The sequence below is a fragment of the Triticum aestivum genome, chromosome 2D (genome assembly GCF_018294505.1).
Source record: "Triticum aestivum cultivar Chinese Spring chromosome 2D, IWGSC CS RefSeq v2.1, whole genome shotgun sequence".
In the NCBI taxonomy this organism is placed as follows: Eukaryota; Viridiplantae; Streptophyta; class Magnoliopsida; order Poales; family Poaceae; genus Triticum; species Triticum aestivum.
The window spans coordinates 472402072-472422103 of NC_057799.1; the positions used below are offsets into that span (position 1 = coordinate 472402072).

The following is a 20032-nucleotide window of genomic DNA, read 5'->3' on the forward strand; positions in this document are numbered from 1 at the left end:
CCAGAGCATGACGAATGCAATGTCGCCTATGAGGGCATGGCCAACGCCACATGTTGGACGGCTGCCCCAGCTGTCACATCGACGCAATTGGTCCAGCTCAAGTAAAAGGTGCTACTTGCAGAGGCGGACGGGCTCTTGCAGAGGAGCCCAGTTCCGTGAAAATGGACAAAACTGACTCTTTTTTGAAACTTCAACGCAAAATGAACCCGATTTGAAAATATTTTACAAAATGGCCATCTTTTGCATGACGCTCGGGGCTGGGACGCCATGCTAGCAAATACGGGGCATCATGCTATCTAGTATGGCGTCCCAGCCCTAGCATGGCGCGCCCAGCCCCGGGCGTCATGCAAAACGGTCATTTTATGAAATATTTTTAGACTAGGGCCATTTCATGTTGAAGTTTCGAAAAAGGGCCAGTTTTGTTCATTTTCACCCCGATTCCTCACTGACAAAAGCGTTGAAATAGTGATGGCTGAGCCAAGTGCTGCTCTCCATGATCGTGTGCTTTTTTCCTGGGATGAAAGAAAAGGGAAAGAGCCGGTGATAACAGACTAGAAAAGGGACCACTGCCACCATTGAGCGATTGTTGGTTTGGATAGCTGCTTCAAATAAAAAATGGATGTGGAATGCATGGGGCGGCACCTTGGTGATGCCATCATAGTACATGCCCTCATTGCCGTTCGAAGTAAAGGAGCAAAGAGCACACCAAAATACTTGTGTCCTCGAGTTTATAATTGATACGTGTACAACTTATTTTTATATAAAAGTGTATAACTTCTCAGCCCTCTGAACTTGGTATTCGTTCGTCTCTTATTTCCTAGGAATACATGATGAGGTAATCAATCTGGTCCACTCACGATCGAGGACGCTCCGAGACGACAGCGTTGCACTCTACTCGGTCCTGTGACTCTAGTGCTGCTTCTCGTGGGCTTCCCTCCTTTGCTGGGCGATGAACTCGAACAAGCTACCATCGAAGCAGCGGCGAACAGCTTCTCTGGAGACGAAGCCCTCCTCGTCCTTGGCCAGCACGTACAGCAGTATCCACTCTCCCTTGCTCACCAACCTGAACACTCATCAGTTCAGGCCAAACATGAGTGAAGCAACGTCTTCAGTATAGGAATCTTTTGCCTCCTTTTAAAAAAAATCGATGATGAAGCAGAAATGACAGTTCCTAAGTGCTCACCATCCAAAGAAGTCATACTGCAGCCGGTTGCCTTCGGTCATCCTCCAGATGTCGCCGAAGCTGAGCTTGTCCGGCGCCGTGCGGGCGTACTTGCTGAAGATGCTCCCGAAATTTACCGGCATAAACCTATATTTGCCTCACAGTTGTAGTTAACGTACCTCCTTTAGAACTGAAAGATGGTGTAAATAGTAGTAGTAAGCAAGTTTGGAGTGTGGATTTTAGTTACCTTCCCTCCGTGTCGTAGGTCGAGGAGTCGCTGCCATGCTTATCCTTGTGGATGTTCTTGATGTGTATGGGGAACAAGGGAGATGGTATCCAGCTCTGTATATACCCATCATGAAAATCGAATTCCCCCATTATTACAGGACAGGATGCAATAACACGCGACTCGGGCGGGTCATCTCACCCCCCGGCGCAAGGCCTCCTCCTGGCGTTCACCCATCCGCCGCCGCCTAACGCATCCCCGGGCAAAGCCCGCTCGGATCTGGCGGCGGCGGGTCGCGGCTCTTAGCGCATCGTCACCCCTCGAACTGGGGGATCTGGTGGTCGCCGACAGCGCGGCGCTGCCCCGGCGCGCGTCGCCGAGCTCTGAGGTGGAGGGGATGGCGGTGGTTGCGGGCGGATGCCGTCGGTCCGGTGCTCCTGGTACGTACGTGCAGCGGCAGAATAGGGTGCGGCGGCGCGGCTCCGTCGGTGGTTGGGCGTGTTCGTGAGGCCCGGTGGCTGGCTACCGGCCATGGTCACCGGGATGCGGACGGCGCGATGGCGGGTGCGGCACGTCGGCAACTGGGCGGAGACGCCCTTGTCTGGGTCCTTGACACCGCGGGCAACTCCGGAGGAAACCCTAGATCTCATTGCGATCGAGCGATGGCGGTGCTTTAGCGTCGTAGTCCCTCTTAAGGGCATCGTTTCTGGAGTTTGCTCAGGTTCAAGGGACGAGCGAAGCCGGAGGTGCATGGTCTGGTGGCACGACTGCCGATGAAAATCGCGCCGACTTCGGTCATGGCGGACGATGGCGGTGTCTCCGATGTCGTTTCTTTGTTAAGGCATCGTTGTTGCAGTCTCCGTCATCATGCTCGGAATGCTCCGGGGGAAACCCTAGATCTGGGCCTCCCGGATCGGACGATGATGGCGCCTTTGGTGTTGTTCTTCCTCCTGGGGGCATCGTTTTGGAGCAAGTGCTGGTTGGAGGGGACTACTGGAGGAGCGGTGTTACATCTACCGCAAGGCCGACGGCGGATCCCGGCGGCATGGCGCCGCGGAGGTTCGGCGATGGGCGCGTATTGGAGATGGACTCGCACAGAAGGAGGAAGCTGTCTGGCGTAATGGTGGCGTTGATGGCAGAGAGGCCTGACAAGGTCGGTGCATCAGTTCTGCTCTGAGGATGGACCGAGAGAAGATGAAGGTGACGGCCCTTGCAGCGTGCGGTGCTCACTGGGAGTGTGCCAGACCGGTGTGGGACTCAATCCAGGTAGTGGCTTGGATGTGACACCTGGCTTTAGATGTTAGGCTTTGATACGATGTCTGTTTGGTATTAGGCCCGGACATTCGGCACGCCTTCATCAAGGGGTTAGGAGTAGCAACAACGTTGCCAAGATGGTGGTTTCTGGCTTATTGATATATCATCTTGTATGGTCTTTGTGAATAATTAATAATATGGCTGCGCATCATTCAGATGCAGAGGCCGGGGTTACATCATCCTTTTCTAAAAAAAAATTGAAAACGGAAGATGAACAAGTGCTAGCTTTGGTGAAACTTTTAAAGAACAAAAATGTCGAGCATAGACTAATATTTTTATCAAGTTGCAGCTCTTTTTGTACTTACAGGTAGAGTTGGGAAGCTTAGACCAATATTTATGGCAATTGCCGCTATAAAACACAAGATCACGTTGAAGCCCAGTGACCGCATTCCTAGAATTCATGCAACATATATGTTATATGACCACCAATAAAACCATCAACGGATAAACCGTACATGGTGATGGTACGCATGCGTTACCTCCGTAAGTCTCCCAGGGATAGACGATGCCGTCGCCGTCCAGGTCGAAGAAGGCCACATGCTGCTGCAGCACGCTCTTCTGCCCGTGCTCGTGCCCCTCCACGGCCCCTTCAGGATTGTACACATCGGGCACGGCCAGAGCTCGAGCCAAGTCTGCATAAGCTTGGCTGATGAAACCAACGCCCCCTGTGTGGACGAAAGCACGTAAGAATTAAGCGAAGGAACGGGGCAGGTACTCACATGGCTTGGGAAGGCGCGGCTCCAGGTCTGCCCGGACCGGCCGCTCGGCCGTCACCGGCGCCTCCTCCGCCACCGTCGACATTGCGTCGCTGGGCGCCTTATCTTCCTCCGCCATAACCCGCGCTTCTCTCTGTGTGTGCACCGGAATCGAAAGCAATAATCTACGACCGGCGGTGACAAATTCTACCGTGCGACCTGCTCTTCTTAATCACGCGAGGAAGGAAGCACCCACGGGGCGTGTGCTGTGCTGTGTGCAGCGCGCGAGAGCGACGAAGTGAGCAGTGAGGTGTCACGTCGTGATTTGGCGCCGAGAAACTTCTCTGTGGCGGCTTGTGCGGTGAGGTCGCTCTCTGGATCCGCTTGTCCGTCCATGTCGTCACGCCCATTGTCCATTAAACCGTACGCTCCCATCTCCGCCGCGCTGTGCTGCGCCACCTATATTTTGAGGATAATCTGCTTGATAGGAACGTTAAGCGCCTCTGGTTTTCGCCGCGTGCGCGCGCATTGTGATTTTTTCTATAAAAAATCGGAACGTTTTTCTGGTTCTTTGTTGATTATCTATCTATCTACGTAGATGATGATAAAACCACAAAGATGGTCGGTTTGTCAGCTAGCCAATACAAAAAGGGCCACGGTACGTGTCGGCCAGGTGAAAATTGAAAAGAAAAACGGTCGTCTCTTCAGCCGTACAATCCACAGGAGTTCAATGGCTCAAATCATTATTCACCTGGAGTGCTGAAGCACATCAGGTTTTTCATATACTCCTATCACGTGGGACTCCGGTTCCATATGGCTAAGTTAAGATCATGTTTTTTTTTATATCAAAGTTAAGATCATGTTTTTTTTATATCAAAGTTAAGATCATGTTTTTTTTTAATCAAAGTTAAGATCATGGTTAATTAACAAAGCTGCTCGTTGCTAACTATAGACAGATGCCATCTCATTTGAGGTCTTCATTTAAAAAACACATATAATAGGTTGGTTGTCAGGGCATGCATATTAGTTCAGACTGATGCCATCTGTCACGTCACGTTATAGACAGCTCAAAAGACACCCAATACATCAGGCTGTCTGTTTGACCGTCCGTAGCACCACAAAATCTGGAAATTTTGTTAACCAATCCAAGTTAGTTATTGCTAACTAAAACAATACGAGAGATTTTCTTGGGCCATCACGGAAAAGGGGCTTTTACCCCGATTTGTAAAGGCCTTTTGTCTCGGTTTTCGAACCGGAACTAAAGGGTCGTTACTAAAGCCCTAACCCTTTAGTCCCGGTTCTTACACGAACCGGGACAGAAGGTCCTCCACGTGGCCGCTGCTGCCAGCCCAGGCAGGGGGGCCTTTTGTCCCGGTTGGTGCCACCAACCGGGACCAATAGGCAGGGCCTTTTGTCCCGGTTGGTGTCACCAACCGGGACCAATAGGCATCCACGCGTCAGCATTTCAGGGGCTGGGGTTTTGTTTTTTTTGAAAGGGGGGGGGGTTGGGGGGTTTTGGGGGGTTAATTTAGGTGTTTCATATATTGTGTTAGCTAGCTAATTAATAGAGAGAAGTGTCCTCTCTTATCTCCGTGCTTGGTCGACGCTACGTACTATATACGTATGGAGAGGACTAGACACGCTAGCTAGTAAGCAAATGAAGGAAACAGAAGATCGTCATGAACATATGCATACAGAGAGAAGTGATATCGACCACCTCTCCTTCTCCGAGAGATTGGTCGAACAACAAGTTCTCGTATATCTATCTGACACTACCGGCTACATATATACAATAATTATCTCTTACAATATAATCTCCTAATTAAATTGTAAGAACACAGGGTCCACATAGTATTCTCCGTTTTCAGCGATCACGTGGTCAAGGAAGAATGCCGCCAATTCCTCTTGAATTGCTCGCATACGATCTTCTGCTAGGAGTTCATCCCGCATCCGAAACATCTAATTTGAAGAAGGGGGTCAATACATATATATATATATGAATAAATGAAACTCGACACAAATGATGGTAATAAAATAAAATTGTGAATATTATTGCTTACGCACTTCATATTGTTCGTCAGAGTAGCCCCGCTCACAGGTCGTGTGGCGGATAGACTCGCAAACGTAGTATCCACAGAAATCATTCCCTTGTTCCTGCCACAACCACTTTACAAGAAATAGAGGTCAATCTAACTGATAAGCAAGCATGCTAAATGGTATTGATGAAACTAGCGCTTGAATCACTAGGAGATGTGCGGAACATGCTACTATAGTACTTACTTTCGGGTGTCTAAATTGCAGCTTCTTCGGCAGTCCCGGAGCTTTTGTGGTGAATTTTCTCCAAACCCTGCCAGACAAAGAAAACAATTACTTGATATCAGGAAATGAACAAAGTTGCTGATATGGTGGATAATGATCGATTTAACTTACTTCTCGAGCATTTGAGTCATGTCCGCATAGTCCTGGGGATCTTTTCGTCTCGAGTCTAAGACGGTTACTACTCCCTGCTCAAGCTTAATCTCTAGGAGAATATAGTGGAAGCTGCGCATGCATGCATAAGTCATCAATTACATTACCATAACCTGGACTAATAAGGGAAACCGAATATGCACAAGACAGTAACACTCACTTGAAGTTGTAAGGAAAGAGTATTATATCTTTGTTTTGATTTAATACCAACGATCGTAGCAAGTTGGCCTCGGCTTCTTTGGCATGTTTTTCAACCGTATATGCATCTATGAGATTTGTGTTAATGAACCCAATATCACCGATTTGTCTTTTCTTCAATTCGGCGATCTTCAATCTGCATAATATAGTGAGGATAATTATAAATACATGCAATGAAAGAGCTGACCTATATAGAGAGACTTAATGACAGAAGTAGTACTACTTACAGACAGTAGCAAGTGATCGTTGATTTATCGAGGGCCTTTTGATTGAAAAACTGGAAGAACTCCTCAAATGGAACATTCAGCAGTTCAATTCCAACGAGGTCATGCTCCGGTTTAACTCTCAGCGTCAAAGTATTCATCCCATCAGACTCTCTGCAGGTTTTCATGTACCAATCATGTAATCTTCGCATCATCGTTGTTAGAGATCTTTCATCTTTGACGAGAGGCTTCCCGTAATGGTATTTGTGTTCGTCCACCTCCATGATTTCATAATGTACATCGTCGGGCAGGTAATCTCCAAGATTGCTATAACCGGCCACCATCCTCGGATCATTAGCGACGATGTCTTTAGACACCTTGAGCGGGGGGCACGATTGGTTCGCTTGTTCGCCGAGCTGGGCAATTTTTTTCCCAGCTCGTCGTTCTTTTAACCTTTGATCACTGACAGTACTTCCCGACCGCTCCGCTTCGACAAATGTCTTTGCAATAATGCGCTCATAGTTGCCTTTCGGCGGAGACTTTGGTGGTTTTGTCAGGGCATCCAGAGTGCGCTTCGCTTTCACCGGATCTACCTTCTCCTCCGGAGGTGGATGTTTCTTTGCTTTCACCCCTTCAAAGAAGTTCTTCACTTCGGCTCGCACGATCTTCGCGTTCTCCTCCTCGGTCCTCTCGTATGGTAACTTCTCTGGAGTCTTCAGAGAAGGACCGAATCTGTATTGCCTCCCGCCTCTGGCAGCTGTACTGCTAGACGCCGGCAGAGCAGACGGAGCGGCTGCGGCTGTCTTCTTTCCTTGCTTACGAGGCGGAGGAGAAGGACTACGACGCGCCGGAGCAGCCGGAGCGGCGGCGGGTCTCTTCCGCCCTTGCTGACGAGGCGGAGAAGGAGGAGGCTGGCTGCTCTGGCACGCCGGCGCGGGCGGAGAAGGAGGCGGAGTGCCGCCACGCGCCGGAGAAGGAGGCTGATGAGTGCCCTGATCACTCGCCGGAGGAGGGGAGGAGGCGGAGTGCCGCCACGCGCCGGAGAAGGAGGCTGAGTGCCCTGATCACTCGCCGGAGGAGGAGGCGGCGGCGGAGTGCCCTTACTCGCCGGAGGCGTCCAGTTCGGAAGGTTAATGAGCTCCTTCCGCCATAGGCACGGAGTCTTCAGAGCTAAACCCAGCCGAGTCTCCCCTTCACCGGTAGGGTGGTCAAGCTGGAGGTCCTCAAATCCCTCCGTTATTTCATCCACCATCACCCTAGCATATCCTTCTGGAATCGGCCGGCAGTGGTAGGTTGCGCCGGGTTCAGGAGGTAAAACAGAGCCAACAGCCGCCTTGACTTTGAAGTTCTGCCATTCCGCCATAAGGTGGCAATGTTGAGACTCCGTGATAGCATCCACGGGGTAGCTAGCAGGAGCCGTCAAGACATGCTCCGGCTGAAGCAGCTCGGTGGAAGCCACGCTGCTTCTCCGCTGAGATGGCGGGGTAGCTTCGGGGGTAGTTTCGGCATGTCGATTGCCGTCTCGTTCCTCTAGCGCTTGAACCCTTTCGTGCAGCTTCTGAATTTGGGTCTGCTCCATTTTTTCCTCCTCTCCTGGCTTTTGTAACCGCCTGCGTCCGGAAAACCAGCCTTCCACGGAACGGAGCCTGGCGTGCCTCGTGTCCGTCCAGGGTGCTCAGGATTCCCGAGGGCCATTGTGAGCTCGTCGTTCTCTCTGTCTGGAACGAACGTCCCTTCCTGCGCTGCATCGATATATTGCTGAATCTTCTTGACTGGTATTCTCAAAAGCTCGTTCGTCCAAACGCACCTCCCTGATACAGGGTCCAAGGTTCCGCCAGCCCCGAAGAACCAAGTCCGGCAACGGTCTGTCCAGTTCATTGTCTGTGGTTCGATCCCTTTTTCAAGCAGATCATTCTCAGCCTTGGCCCACTTAGGCCGGGCTTTGAGGTAGCCACCTGACCCCGTGCGATGGTGAAGCTTCTTCTTCGCAGCATTCTTCTTGTTTGTCGCTGACATCTTCTTACTCTTTTCCGATGTCTTGTGGGCCACAAATGCGGGCCAGTGATCTCTGATCTTCTCATACCGGCCGATGAATTCTGGTGTCTCTTCTTTGTCGACAAACGTTTTCAGCTCATTCTTCCACCTCCTGAATAGGTCTGCCATCTTCTTAAGAGCATGAGACTTGATTAATTGCTCTTTAACTGGCTTCTCCGGATCCTCCTCTGGCGGTAGGGTGAAATTTGCCTTCAGCTCAGTCCAAAGATCATCTTTCTGCATATCATTGACATAAGACACCTCAGGGTCTTCCTTCTTAGGCTTATACCATTGGTGGATGCTGATCGGGATCTTGTCCCTAACTAGAACCCCGCACTGAGCAGCAAATGCATCCTTTGTCCGGATGGGTTCAATCGGTTGGCCGTCGCGCGCGATTGCTGTGATCTCAAACCTTTCATCCGAGCGCAACTTTCTCTTCGGGCCTCGTCTCTTTACCGAAGTTGTGCTCGATCCGGAGGGCTAGAAAAAAGAAGAAAGACGAGTGTTAATTAATATGTGTACATACCAAAACAATGAATGCATCAATTAGCTAGTCAGCACAGGCTTAACTAATATATTTACCTGGCCGGACTCTGTTCGGTCACCGGAGCCGTCACCACGGGCTCCTTCTTGCACCAGCATTGGGTCACCGGAGCCATCATAATCATGTCTTTCCTCCTCCACTCTTCGATCACCGTAGCCTGCTTCTTCACCCTGTTCTTCCAGACCATCATTGTCGTTAAGATACGACAAGATATCACCTCCGGCTAAGATTATGTCCCCCAACACCTCTTCTGCTTGCTCGTCTCGTCCGTGCTCCATTGTTTCTGCAAATATTACAACATGGCAATTATTACACAAACATGACAGCAGGTGGATATATTAGTGCAAACGTAGACCTAGCTTATTCCGGGTTTGGGGTGGCCTCGGCAACGCTTCAAGGGTAGGGGCGCGGCGGGAGGGGGTAGGAGACCGACATCGTTTTTTTCTAGGGTTTGGGTGTCCTCGAGAGTTTTGGTCGAGCGAGAGGGCCGGGGGGTGCTCCCGTGGTATAAGTTATCACGGTCGAGAGGGGGTATAAATATCGACCGTCCATCATGTCGAAGTTATCTGGGAGGGAGTTATATATATCGACAACGACGACATACATACATGGGAAAATAATGTTATCGGGGAGGGGGTATATCGACCCCCCCCCCACGTGTTGAAGTTATCGGGAGGGGGTTATATCGACAACGACGACATACGTACATGGGAAAATAATATTATCGGGGAGGGGGTATATCGACCCCCCCTCGTGTTGAAGTTATCGGGAGAGGGGTATATCGACGACGACAGACCCGATAAAACATAAGAAAACGAAGAAGAAATAAAAAGAGGAGAAGAAGAAAAGGAATAGAGGAGAAGATCGAAGAAAAAAAGAAAAAAAGAGGAGAAGAAGAAAGGAATAGAGGAGAGAAGAAGAAAAAATAGAATTTTTCTATTTTTTCTTCTTCTCTTCTATTCCTTTCTTCTTCTCCTCTTCTTTTTCTTCTTTTTTCCTCTTCTTATTTATTTCTCCTCTTCTTCCTCTCCTCTTCTTCTCCTTTCTTCCTCTTCTTATTTTCCTTTTTCCTCTCATTCATAAAAAAATGTTCAAATAGAAAATTTCGAAAAAAGTAAAGGTTTTGCCTAATGCATTGTTCATATTTCATCATGTTCTATGAACAAAAAAACATCATATTTCATCCACATCCATGCATACATCATATATGTGATCATCTATGAAAAAACATCATATTCTATAAAAAATCATTACATATATATATATGAACAAAAACAATTATGATAACAAGCATATATATCATCATATATATAAAAACAAGCATATATATGAAAAAAACAAGCATATATATGAAAAAATGCTAGGGAGGGCGCCGGCCGGACCAAGGTGAGGAGGACCGCGGGGTCGGCGGCGAGGATGGCGACGGGGCAGTGGGCGCGCGCTCGGGGTAGGGGGCGACGGCGGCGAAGGGCGGGGCAGGGCGACGGCGACGACGGGGACGGGCCGGGGCGGCGCGCGTCGGGGCAGGGGCGCGGCTGACGGCGAGGGCGCGGCAACGGGCGACGGCGAGGCGCAGGCGACGGCGACGATGGGCACGGCGACGGCAACGGCGGGGCGGCGGGCGGCGTCGGGGCAGCCTGGCGGCGTCGGGGCTGCGGGCGGCGTCGGGCAGCCTGGCGGCGGCGTCGGCGTCGTCGGGGCGGCAACTGCTAGGTGAGAGTGAAAATTTCCTAAGTGTGAACTTATATAGCAAAGCCTTTAGTCCCGGTTCGTGGCACCAACCGGGACTAAAGGTGGGCATTAGTTCCGGTTGATGCCACCAACCGGGACCAAAGCCCTCTTTTCAGCAGCCCAAAGGGCGGGAAGCGGCGGCCTTTGGTCCCGGTTGGTGGCACCAACCGGGACTAAAGGGGGGGCATTGGTCCCGGTTGGTGCCACGAACCGGGACCAAAGGGGGCATTGGTCCCGGTTCGTGCCACCAACCGGGACCAATGGCCTTGCACAGCGGCGTGGTGGTGGGAGTTTAGTCCCACCTCGCTAGCTGAGAGAGAGCCGCACCTGTTTATAAGGTGCGGTGCGCCTGAGCTGTCGAGCTCCTCTCTAAAGCAGGCTTACGGGCCTAACCTCTCTGTACATGCCTGTGGGCCTACTGGGCCTTCTGCGGGCCTGAATCCTGGCCCATGGATGGGTTTCTAGTCGTATTCAGGCCGTGGTGGCCCAGTAGGTGGCATAATTTTTATTTTTTGCCTGTTTTTTGTTTTCTTTTTTGCTTTATTTATTTTGTTTTGTTTCTACTTACAACAAAAAACTTATTTATTTTATTTTATTTTGTTTCTAATTACTTATTTATTTTACTTTATGATAATTCTTTTTGCTATTAAAGTTTCTAACAAAAAAAGTTCTTTATGAAAATTATTTTTGCTTTCAATGATTTTGAACAGAAAATACTTCGATAATTTTAGTTGCATCAATTTTATATAATTTTAGTTTCAATAATACTAGAGGTTGCTTATAATGTTTTGAACAGAAAATACTTTGATAATTTTAGTTTCATAAATTTTATTTATGTTATTAAAGTTTATTTTATTTTGTTTCTACTTATATATTTTATTAAAGTTTATATTATTTTGTTTCTAATTACCTATTTATTTTATTTGTTATTTTTCATGCACCATTTTTCATGCATTTACTGATTATTTTGAGCTATAAGACCCTAAAATTGAAAAGCATTTCAAATGAACTCTGAAAAGGTTGAAAGTTGGCATGATATCATCATTTCATCCACATAGCATGTGCAAGAAAGTTGAGAGGGTTACGGCAAAAACTGGATGCACTTCGTGTACAAAACGGACAATCTCTTTCGAAGTATCAGGATTTCATACGGAAACTCATCTGTTACAAAGGGATTTTATTTTTTAAACTTATTTGAACTCCTGGCTTTTTGTGTGTTCAAAATGCACCATTTAAAGCCACATCTCATCAATTTTCAACCCTTTCTGACTTCATTTGTTATTTTTCATGCATTTACTAATTATTTTGAGCTATAAGACCCTAAAATTGAAAAGCATTTCAAATGAACTCTGAAAAGGTTGAAAGTTGGCATGGTATCATCATTTCATCCACATAGCATGTGCAAGAAAGTTGAGAGGGTTACGGCAAAAACTAGATGCACTTCGTGTACAAAACGGACAATGGTATCATACTCGTCTGTTACAAAGTTGGCATGGTATCATCATAATACTTGCGGGAGAAAGTCTTCACTTTTTCTTCGCTTGTGTCATTTGCTTATTGCGCCGTAACCATGGATAATCTTCATCGTTTATCAGGATGCTTGGGTCAGCCTTGACTTTGAAGGGAGGAATTTCATGAAACTTTTCATAATCTTCAGACATGTCTGTCTTGCCCTCCACTCCCACAATGTCCCTTTTTCCTGAAAGAACTATGTGGCGCTTTGGCTCATCGTATGATGTATTCGCTTCCTTATCTTTTCTTTTTCTCGGTCTGGTAGACATGTCCTTCACATAGATAACCTGTGCCACATCATTGGCTAGGACGAACGGTTCGTCAGTGTACCCAAGATTGTTCAGATCCACTGTTGTCATTCCGTACTGTGGGTCTACCTGTACCCCGCCTCCTGACAGATTGACCCATTTGCACTTAAACAAAGGGACCTTAAAATCATGTCCGTAGTCAAGTTCCCATATGTCCATTATGTAACCATAATATGTGTCCTTTCCCCTCTCGGTTGCTGCATCAAAGCGGACACCGCTGTTTTGGTTGGTGCTCTTTTGATCTTGGGCGATCGTGTAAAATGTATTCCCATTTATCTCGTATCCTTTGTAAGTCAATACAGTCGAAGATGGTCCCCTGGACAACGAGTACAACTCATCACAAACAGTGGTGTCACCTCTGAGACGTGTTTCCAACCAACTGCTGAAAGTCCTGATGTGTTCACATGTAATCCAGTCGTCACACTGCTCCGGGTGTTTGGAGCGCAGACTGTTCTTGTGTTCATCGACATACGGGGTCACCAAGGTAGAGTTCTGTAGAACTGTGTAGTGTGCTTGAGACCAAGAATATCCGTCCCTGCATATTATTGAGTCCCCTCCAAGCGTGCCTTTTCCAGTCAGTCTCCCCTCATACCGCGATTTAGGGAGACCTATCTTCTTAAGGCCAGGAATGAAGTCAACACAAAACCCAATGACATCCTCTGTTTGATGGCCCATGGAGATGCTTCCTTCTGGCCTAGCGCGGTTACGGACATATTTCTTTAGGACTCCCATGAACCTCTCAAAGGGGAACATATTGTGTAGAAATACGGGCCCCAGAATGACAATCTCGTCGACTAGATGAACTAGGACGTGCGTCATGATATTGAAGAAGGATGGTGGGAACACCAGCTCGAAACTGACAAGACATTGCGCCACATCACTCCTTAGCCTTGGTATGATTTCTGGATCGATCACCTTCTGAGAGATTGCATTGAGGAATGCACATAGCTTCACAATGGCTAATCGGACGTTTTCCGGTAGAAGCCCCCTCAATGCAACCGGAAGCAGTTGCGTCATAATCACGTGGCAGTCATGAGACTTTAGGTTCTGGAACTTTTTCTCTGGCATATTTATTATTCCCTTTATATTCGACGAGAAGCCAGTCGGGACCTTCATACTGAGCAGGCATTCAAAGAAGATTTCTTTCTCTTCTTTCGTAAGAGCGTAGCTGGCAGGACCTTCATACTGCTTCGGAGGCATGCCGTCTTTTTCGTGCAAACGTTGCAGGTCCTCCCGTGCCTCAGGTGTATCTTTTGTCTTCCCATACACGCCCAAGAAGCCTAGCAGGTTCACGCAAAGGTTCTTCGTCACGTGCATCACGTCGATTGAAGAGCGGACCTCTAGCTCTTTCCAGTAGGGTAGGTCCCAAAATATAGATTTCTTCTTCCACATGGGTGCGTGTCCCTCAGCGTCATTCGGAACAGCTAGTCCGCCGGGACCCTTTCCAAAGATTACGTGTAAATCATTGACCATAGCAAGTACGTGATCACCGGTACGCATGGCGGGCTTCTTCCGGTGATCTGCCTCGCCTTTGAAATGCTTGCCTTTCTTTCGACATTGATGGTTGGTCGGAAGAAATCGACGATGGCCCAGGTACACATTCTTCCTGCATTTGTCCAGGTATATACTTTCAGTGTCATCTAAACAGTGCGTGCATGCGTGGTATCCCTTGTTTGTCTGTCCTGAAAGGTTACTGAGAGCGGGCCAATCGTTGATGGTTACAAACAGCAACGCGTGCAGGTTAAATTCCTCCTGTTTGTGCTCATCCCACGTACGTACACCGTTTCCATTCCACAGCTGTAAAAGTTCTTCAACTAATGGCCTTAGGTACACATCAATGTCGTTGCCGGGTTGCTTAGGGCCTTGGATGAGAACTGGCATCATAATGAACTTCCGCTTCATGCACATCCAAGGAGGAAGGTTATACATACATAGAGTCACGGGCCAGGTGCTGTGATTGCTGCTCTGCTCCCCGAAAGGATTAATGCCATCCGCGCTTAAACCAAACCATACGTTCCTTGGGTCAGCTGCAAACTCAGCCCAGTACTTTCTCTCGATTTTTCTCCACTGCGACCCGTCAGCGGGTGCTCTCAACTTCCCGTCTTTCTTACGGTCCTCACTGTGCCATCGCATCAACTTGGCATGCTCTTCGTTTCTGAACAGACGTTTCAACCGTGGTATTATAGGAGCATACCACATCACCTTCGCAGGAACCCTCTTCCTGGGGGGCTCGCCGTCAACATCACCAGGGTCATCTCGTCTGATCTTATACCGCAATGCACCGCATACCGGGCATGCGTTCAGATCCTTGTACGCACCGCGGTAGAGGATGCAGTCATTAGGGCATGCATGTATCTTCTGCACCTCCAATCCTAGAGGGCATACGACCTTCTTTGCTGCGTATGTACTGTCGGGCAATTCGTTATCCTTTGGAAGCTTCTTCTTCAATATTTTCAATAGCTTCTCAAATCCTTTGTCAGGCACAGCATTCTCTGCCTTCCACTGCAGCAATTCCAGTACGGTACCGAGCTTTGTGTTGCCATCTTCGCAATTGGGGTACAACCCTTTTTTGTGATCCTCTAACATGCGATCGAACTTCAGCTTCTCCTTTTGACTTTCGCATTGCGTCCTTGCATCGACAATGACCCGGCGGAGATCATCATCATCGGGCACTGGTTCCTCTTGATCTTCAGCAGCTTCCCCCCTTGCAGCATCATTGGGCACATCGTCTGGTTCCTCTTGATCTTCAGCAGCTTCCCCCGTTGCAGCATCACCGTATTCAGGGGGCACATAGTTGTCATCGTCCTCTTCTTCTTCGCCGTCTTCCATCATAACCCCTATTTCTCCGTGCCTCGTCCAAACATTATAGTGTGGCATGAAACCCTTGTAAAGCAGGTGGGTGTGAAGGATTTTCCGGTCAGAGTAAGACTTCGTATTCCCACATATAGGGCATGGACAACACATAAAACCATTCTGCTTGTTTGCCTCAGCCACTTCGAGAAAATCATGCACGCCCTTAATGTACTCGGAGGTGTGTCTGTCACCGTACATCCATTGCCGGTTCATCTGCGTGCATTATATATAATTAAGTGTGTCAAAAACCATTACAGAACATCATGAATAGATAATTAAGTGACCAAATTAATAGAAGTTCATCATCACATTAAAACCAAAGTACATACATAGTTCTCATCTAACAACATATATATAGCTCTCCAGAGCATCTAATTAATTAAACCATACATTGAAACTATGTAAAACATTTCAATGCGAAAACAAATGCGATCATAATCGCAACCAAGGTAACAATTGATCCAACGGCATAATGATACCAAGCCTCGGTATGAATGGCATATTTTCTAATCTTTCTAATCTTCAAGCGCATTGCATCCATCTTGATCTTGTGATCATCGACGACATCCGCAACATGCAACTCCAATATCATCTTCTCCTCCTCAATTTTTTTATTTTTTCCTTCAAGTAATTGTTTTCTTCTTCAACTAAATTTAACCTCTCGACAATAGGGTCGGTTAGAATTTCCGGTTCAACCACCTCCTAGATAAATAAAATCTATGTCACGTTGGTCGGCATATTTGTCATAAACAATAAATGAACCAAATAGTTATAAAAAGATAATATATACCACATCCGAATCATAGACAGGACGAGGGCCGACGGGGGCGGATACCAAAACCATCGCACTATGTAATAAGAAGGAATAATAAAAGTAACAAAATTAGACAAGTATCTATCTAAAGTAAGAATTTTTTTCTTTCAGAAAGAAGATAAGAACAAGAGGCTCACCACGGTGGTGCTGGCGACGAGATCGGCGCGGGCGATCGACGGCGGTGAAGACGGGGACGGGACGTGACGGACCGCTAAACCTAGACAAATCTCGGGGAAAATGGAGCTCGGAGGTCGAGTTTCGAGAGGAGAAAGATTAACTAGTGTGGCTCAGACATTTCATCGAACACCTCATGTGCATAGGAGGTGAGCTAGAGCACCCAAATGCCCTCCCCTCGCCGGCCAGAAAAAACAGAGCACTGTGGAGTGCTCTGCTGTGGCGATGGGGTATATATAGGCAACTCATTGGTCCCGGTTCGTGGCACCAACCGGGACTAAAGGCCTTTGGTCCCGGTTGGTGCCACGAACCGGGACCAATGCCCCCTTTAGTCCCGGTTGGTGGCACCAACCGGGACCAAAGGCCTTGTGCTGCCCCGCGTCAAAAGTTTAGTCCCACCTCGCTAGTTGAGAGAGCTCGAGAGTGGTTTATAAGCGCTGCTGCGCCCACCCTCTCGAGCTCCTCTCAACTGCAGGCTTTCGGGCCTAACCGTTCTCTTTGCCTGTGGGGCCTACTGGGCCTTCTGCGGGCCTGAATCCTGGCCCATGGATGGGTTTCAAGTCGTATTCAGGCCGTGGTGGCCCAGTAGGTGGCATAATTTTTTTCTCTGCTTTTTGTTTTCTCTTTTGCTTTATTTATTTTGTTTTGTTTCTAGTTACAACAAAAAACTTATTTTATTTCTAATTACTTACGTATTTTACTTTAATTATTTTATTTTTATTTATTTTACTGCTGCTATTTTTATTTATTTTACTGCTGCTATTTTTATTTAATTTATTAAGGTTTATTTATTTTAGTTACTATAGTTTATTTTATTTTATTTTATTAAGGTTTATTTATTTTTATTTATTTTATTAAGGTTTATTTATTTTATTTACTATAAAAAATGAACATAGATGCGCCTATAGAGAAAATTCAACCTAAATTCATAATAAATTTCTATGAAATTCAAAGAAATTTACTGTGAATTTAGGTCAAATTCCCTGTATAAGGGCATCTATTTTCACTTTGAGAGGAGCTCAACAAGGCAGAGAGGGACGGGCTTATAAACTGGTGTGAGCGCCCTTCGGTTGGCGAGGTGGGACTAAACACTGACCGCAACTAGGACCAGCCCTTTAGTCCCGGTTTGTGGTATGAACCGGGACTAAAGGGTGAGCCTCTGGTCCCGGTTCAAGCCACCAACCGGGACCAATGGTGGTGGGCCAGGAGCGAGGCCCATTGGTCCCGGTTTGTCCCACCAACCGGGACCAAAGGGGCCGGACGAACCGGGACCAATGCCCCCACAAGGCCCGGCAGGCCCCTGGCCGTACGAACCGGGACCAATGCTCACATTAGTCCCGGTTCGTGACTGAACCGAGACTAATATGAATATTGCCTTGTGACCAAAGCCCAGCTTTCTACTAGTGCATTACAGACTACCCAATCGTACAGCAAAAAGGGCGTCGCTGAGCAATGACTTGTGCGGCAATCGTTCGTCGGTATTTCTACAGACGATCATCTTCTCTCTCTTTTATCTCTCTCTTCCACGTAATCAAATATCCTACGTGGGCTCGCTTACATACGGCTGAGTCAATGTCGTTGTACATGCCCTTAGATTAACTATTAGGTTAGCTCTAAGAATATAATGCTTGCATGCCTGAGGTATATAATCGGAAGGAAGCTACACGCAGGCTATATTCTCTCGGTCGATGTGTTGCATCCGGGCTGTGCATTGACTTGTTGTAAATTGATCATCTTCGTCATGGTATGCCACAGATAATTGCGGTTGATGTGATTGGTACGAAAATGTTTAGTACCTCTCGTTTTTAGCCCCCGCGTGCAAACATGAATCGCGTTTGGCACCGAGAACCTTCCATTTGCCGGCTTGTACAGTGAGTCGCTCTTTAGATCCATTGTCCGTCCATGTCACATCAATGTCCATTAAACCGTAGTGTCCCATCTCCGTCGTGTCGTGTCACATAGATTTTGTGGTTAACTTGTTTTTTAGACAATTTTGTGGTTAACTTTCTTGATACGGAAACGTTAAGGGCCTCTGGTTTTGGCCCGCGTGCGCATTGTGAGACTTTGTGTACTTTTTTAAAGAATTGCATGCGCTATTTTAAATAGAAGTTTTTCTGGTTCTCTGTTACTCTCTATCCATCTAGTAGATGATACAACCATAAGGGTGTCATCCAATAGGAAAAGGCGATTTATTTTTAAATAATACTTTTTTATTAATTTTCATAAATATTACGCTGGATAAAAAATTCAAAAATAATACACCGTCGGCCCGCTGCAGGCCGACTGGGCCTAGTCGGCCCACAGCAGGCCGATTGGACTCCAGTCGGCCTACAGCTGGCCGACTGGCCCCTGTCGGCCCACTGTGGGCTGATAGGGTCCTGTCGGCCAGCTGTAGGCCGCCTGGAGCTAATTGGCTCACTGTGGGCTAATTGTTTTTGCAAAAAAAGTAGGCATAAAAAATATATGTTTAAAAAAATATTAATTATGTAATTAAAAAATGTTAAACATGTATAAAAATGTTCCTGATGTATACAAAAAATGTACAATATATATCCAAAAAAGTTGACATAAAAAATATGTTTTAAAAAGTGTTAAGCATGTATTTAAAAATTGTTAAATGTGTGTATAAAAAATGTTCCTTATTTATACAAAAAATATAGAATGTGTATGAAAAAAAGTTGACACCAAAAAAATATGTTTGAAAAAAATGTTAATCATGTATTTGAAAAAATGTTCCTTATCTATACAAAAAATATAGAATGTGTATGAAAAAAAGTTGAGACCAAAAAAATATGTTTAAAAAAAATGTTAATCATGTATTTGAAAAAATGTTCAACGAGTACACAAAAATGTTTCATGTATTGGAATGAAAGGTTAAACGTGTATAAAAAAATGTTCCAGCTCCGGATCCGGTATGGGAGCATCACGGACCTAAGTATGATTGGTTGCTCTTTTTTTATGGAACTGGAACATTTTTTCAAACATATTTTTTTGGTGTCAACTTTTTTCATACACATTCTATATTTTTTTAATAAATAAGAAACATTTTTTATACACACATTTAACAATTTTTAATCATGTATTTGAAAAAATGTCAACTTTTCAAACATATTTTTTTGGTGTCAACTTTTTTCATACACATGCTATATTTTTTGTATAAATAAGGAACATTTTTTATACACACATTTAACAACTTTAAATACATGCTTAACACTTTTTAAAACATAATTTTTATGTCAACTTTTTTGCATATATATTGTACATTTTTTGTATACATCAGGAACATTTTTTTATACACGTTTAACATTTTTTAATTACATAATTAACATTTTTTAAACATATTTTTTATGCCTACTTTTTTTGCAAAAACAATTAGCCCACAGCGAGCTAATTAGCTCTAGTCCCAATCAGCCCACGGTGGGCCGACAGGGGCCAGTCGGCCAGCTGTAGGCCGACTGGAGTCCAATCGGCCTCCTGTGGGCCGACTAGGCCCAGTCGGCCTGCAGCGGGCCGACGGTGTATTATTTTTGAAGAAAAATTACCCAGCGTAATATTTATGAAAATTAATTAAAAAATATTTTATTTAAAAAAAATTAGCTAGGAAAAGGGCCATGCTATGTACCGGTCATCTCATTTTACATAAATATTCGCCCCATATTGAAAAAAATTCTCGTCACATATTTATTTTACGTTCCTCGTAAATATTTCATCACGTATTTCATAAAAAAATTCACCACATATTCAAAAAAGGTTCATCGTGTATTTAGTACGCCCATTTGGAATATTGGTTTGTTG

General features: G+C 46.3%; 1 protein-coding gene across 1 annotated transcript; it reads right to left on the reverse strand.

The window, feature by feature from the left end:
* Positions 1-714: 714 nt before the first annotated feature.
* On the reverse strand, positions 715-3708 carry LOC123053886 (peroxygenase). The gene is made up of 6 exons (XM_044477482.1): positions 3422-3708; positions 3182-3334; positions 3008-3093; positions 1410-1504; positions 1184-1309; positions 715-1063 (listed from the first exon to the last, which is right to left on the reverse strand). Exons 1-6 carry the CDS (start codon positions 3534-3536, stop codon positions 910-912), a joined length of 729 nt encoding a protein of 242 aa, XP_044333417.1. The 5' UTR covers positions 3537-3708; the 3' UTR covers positions 715-909.
* Between the last annotated feature and the right edge of the window lie 16324 nt (positions 3709-20032).

Excerpts from the sequence above, each read along its gene's own strand:
- LOC123053886 (XM_044477482.1), bottom strand. The coding sequence starts at position 3,536 with ATGGCGGAGGAAGATAAGGCGCCCAGCGACGCAATGTCGACGGTGGCG. Across the intron at positions 1,505-3,007 it reads TAAGCTTCCCAACTCTACCT|AGCTGGATACCATCTCCCTT; the intron begins GTAAGTACAAAA and ends GGGTATATACAG. Across the intron at positions 1,310-1,409 it reads ACCTACGACACGGAGGGAAG|GTTTATGCCGGTAAATTTCG; the intron begins GTAACTAAAATC and ends AGGCAAATATAG.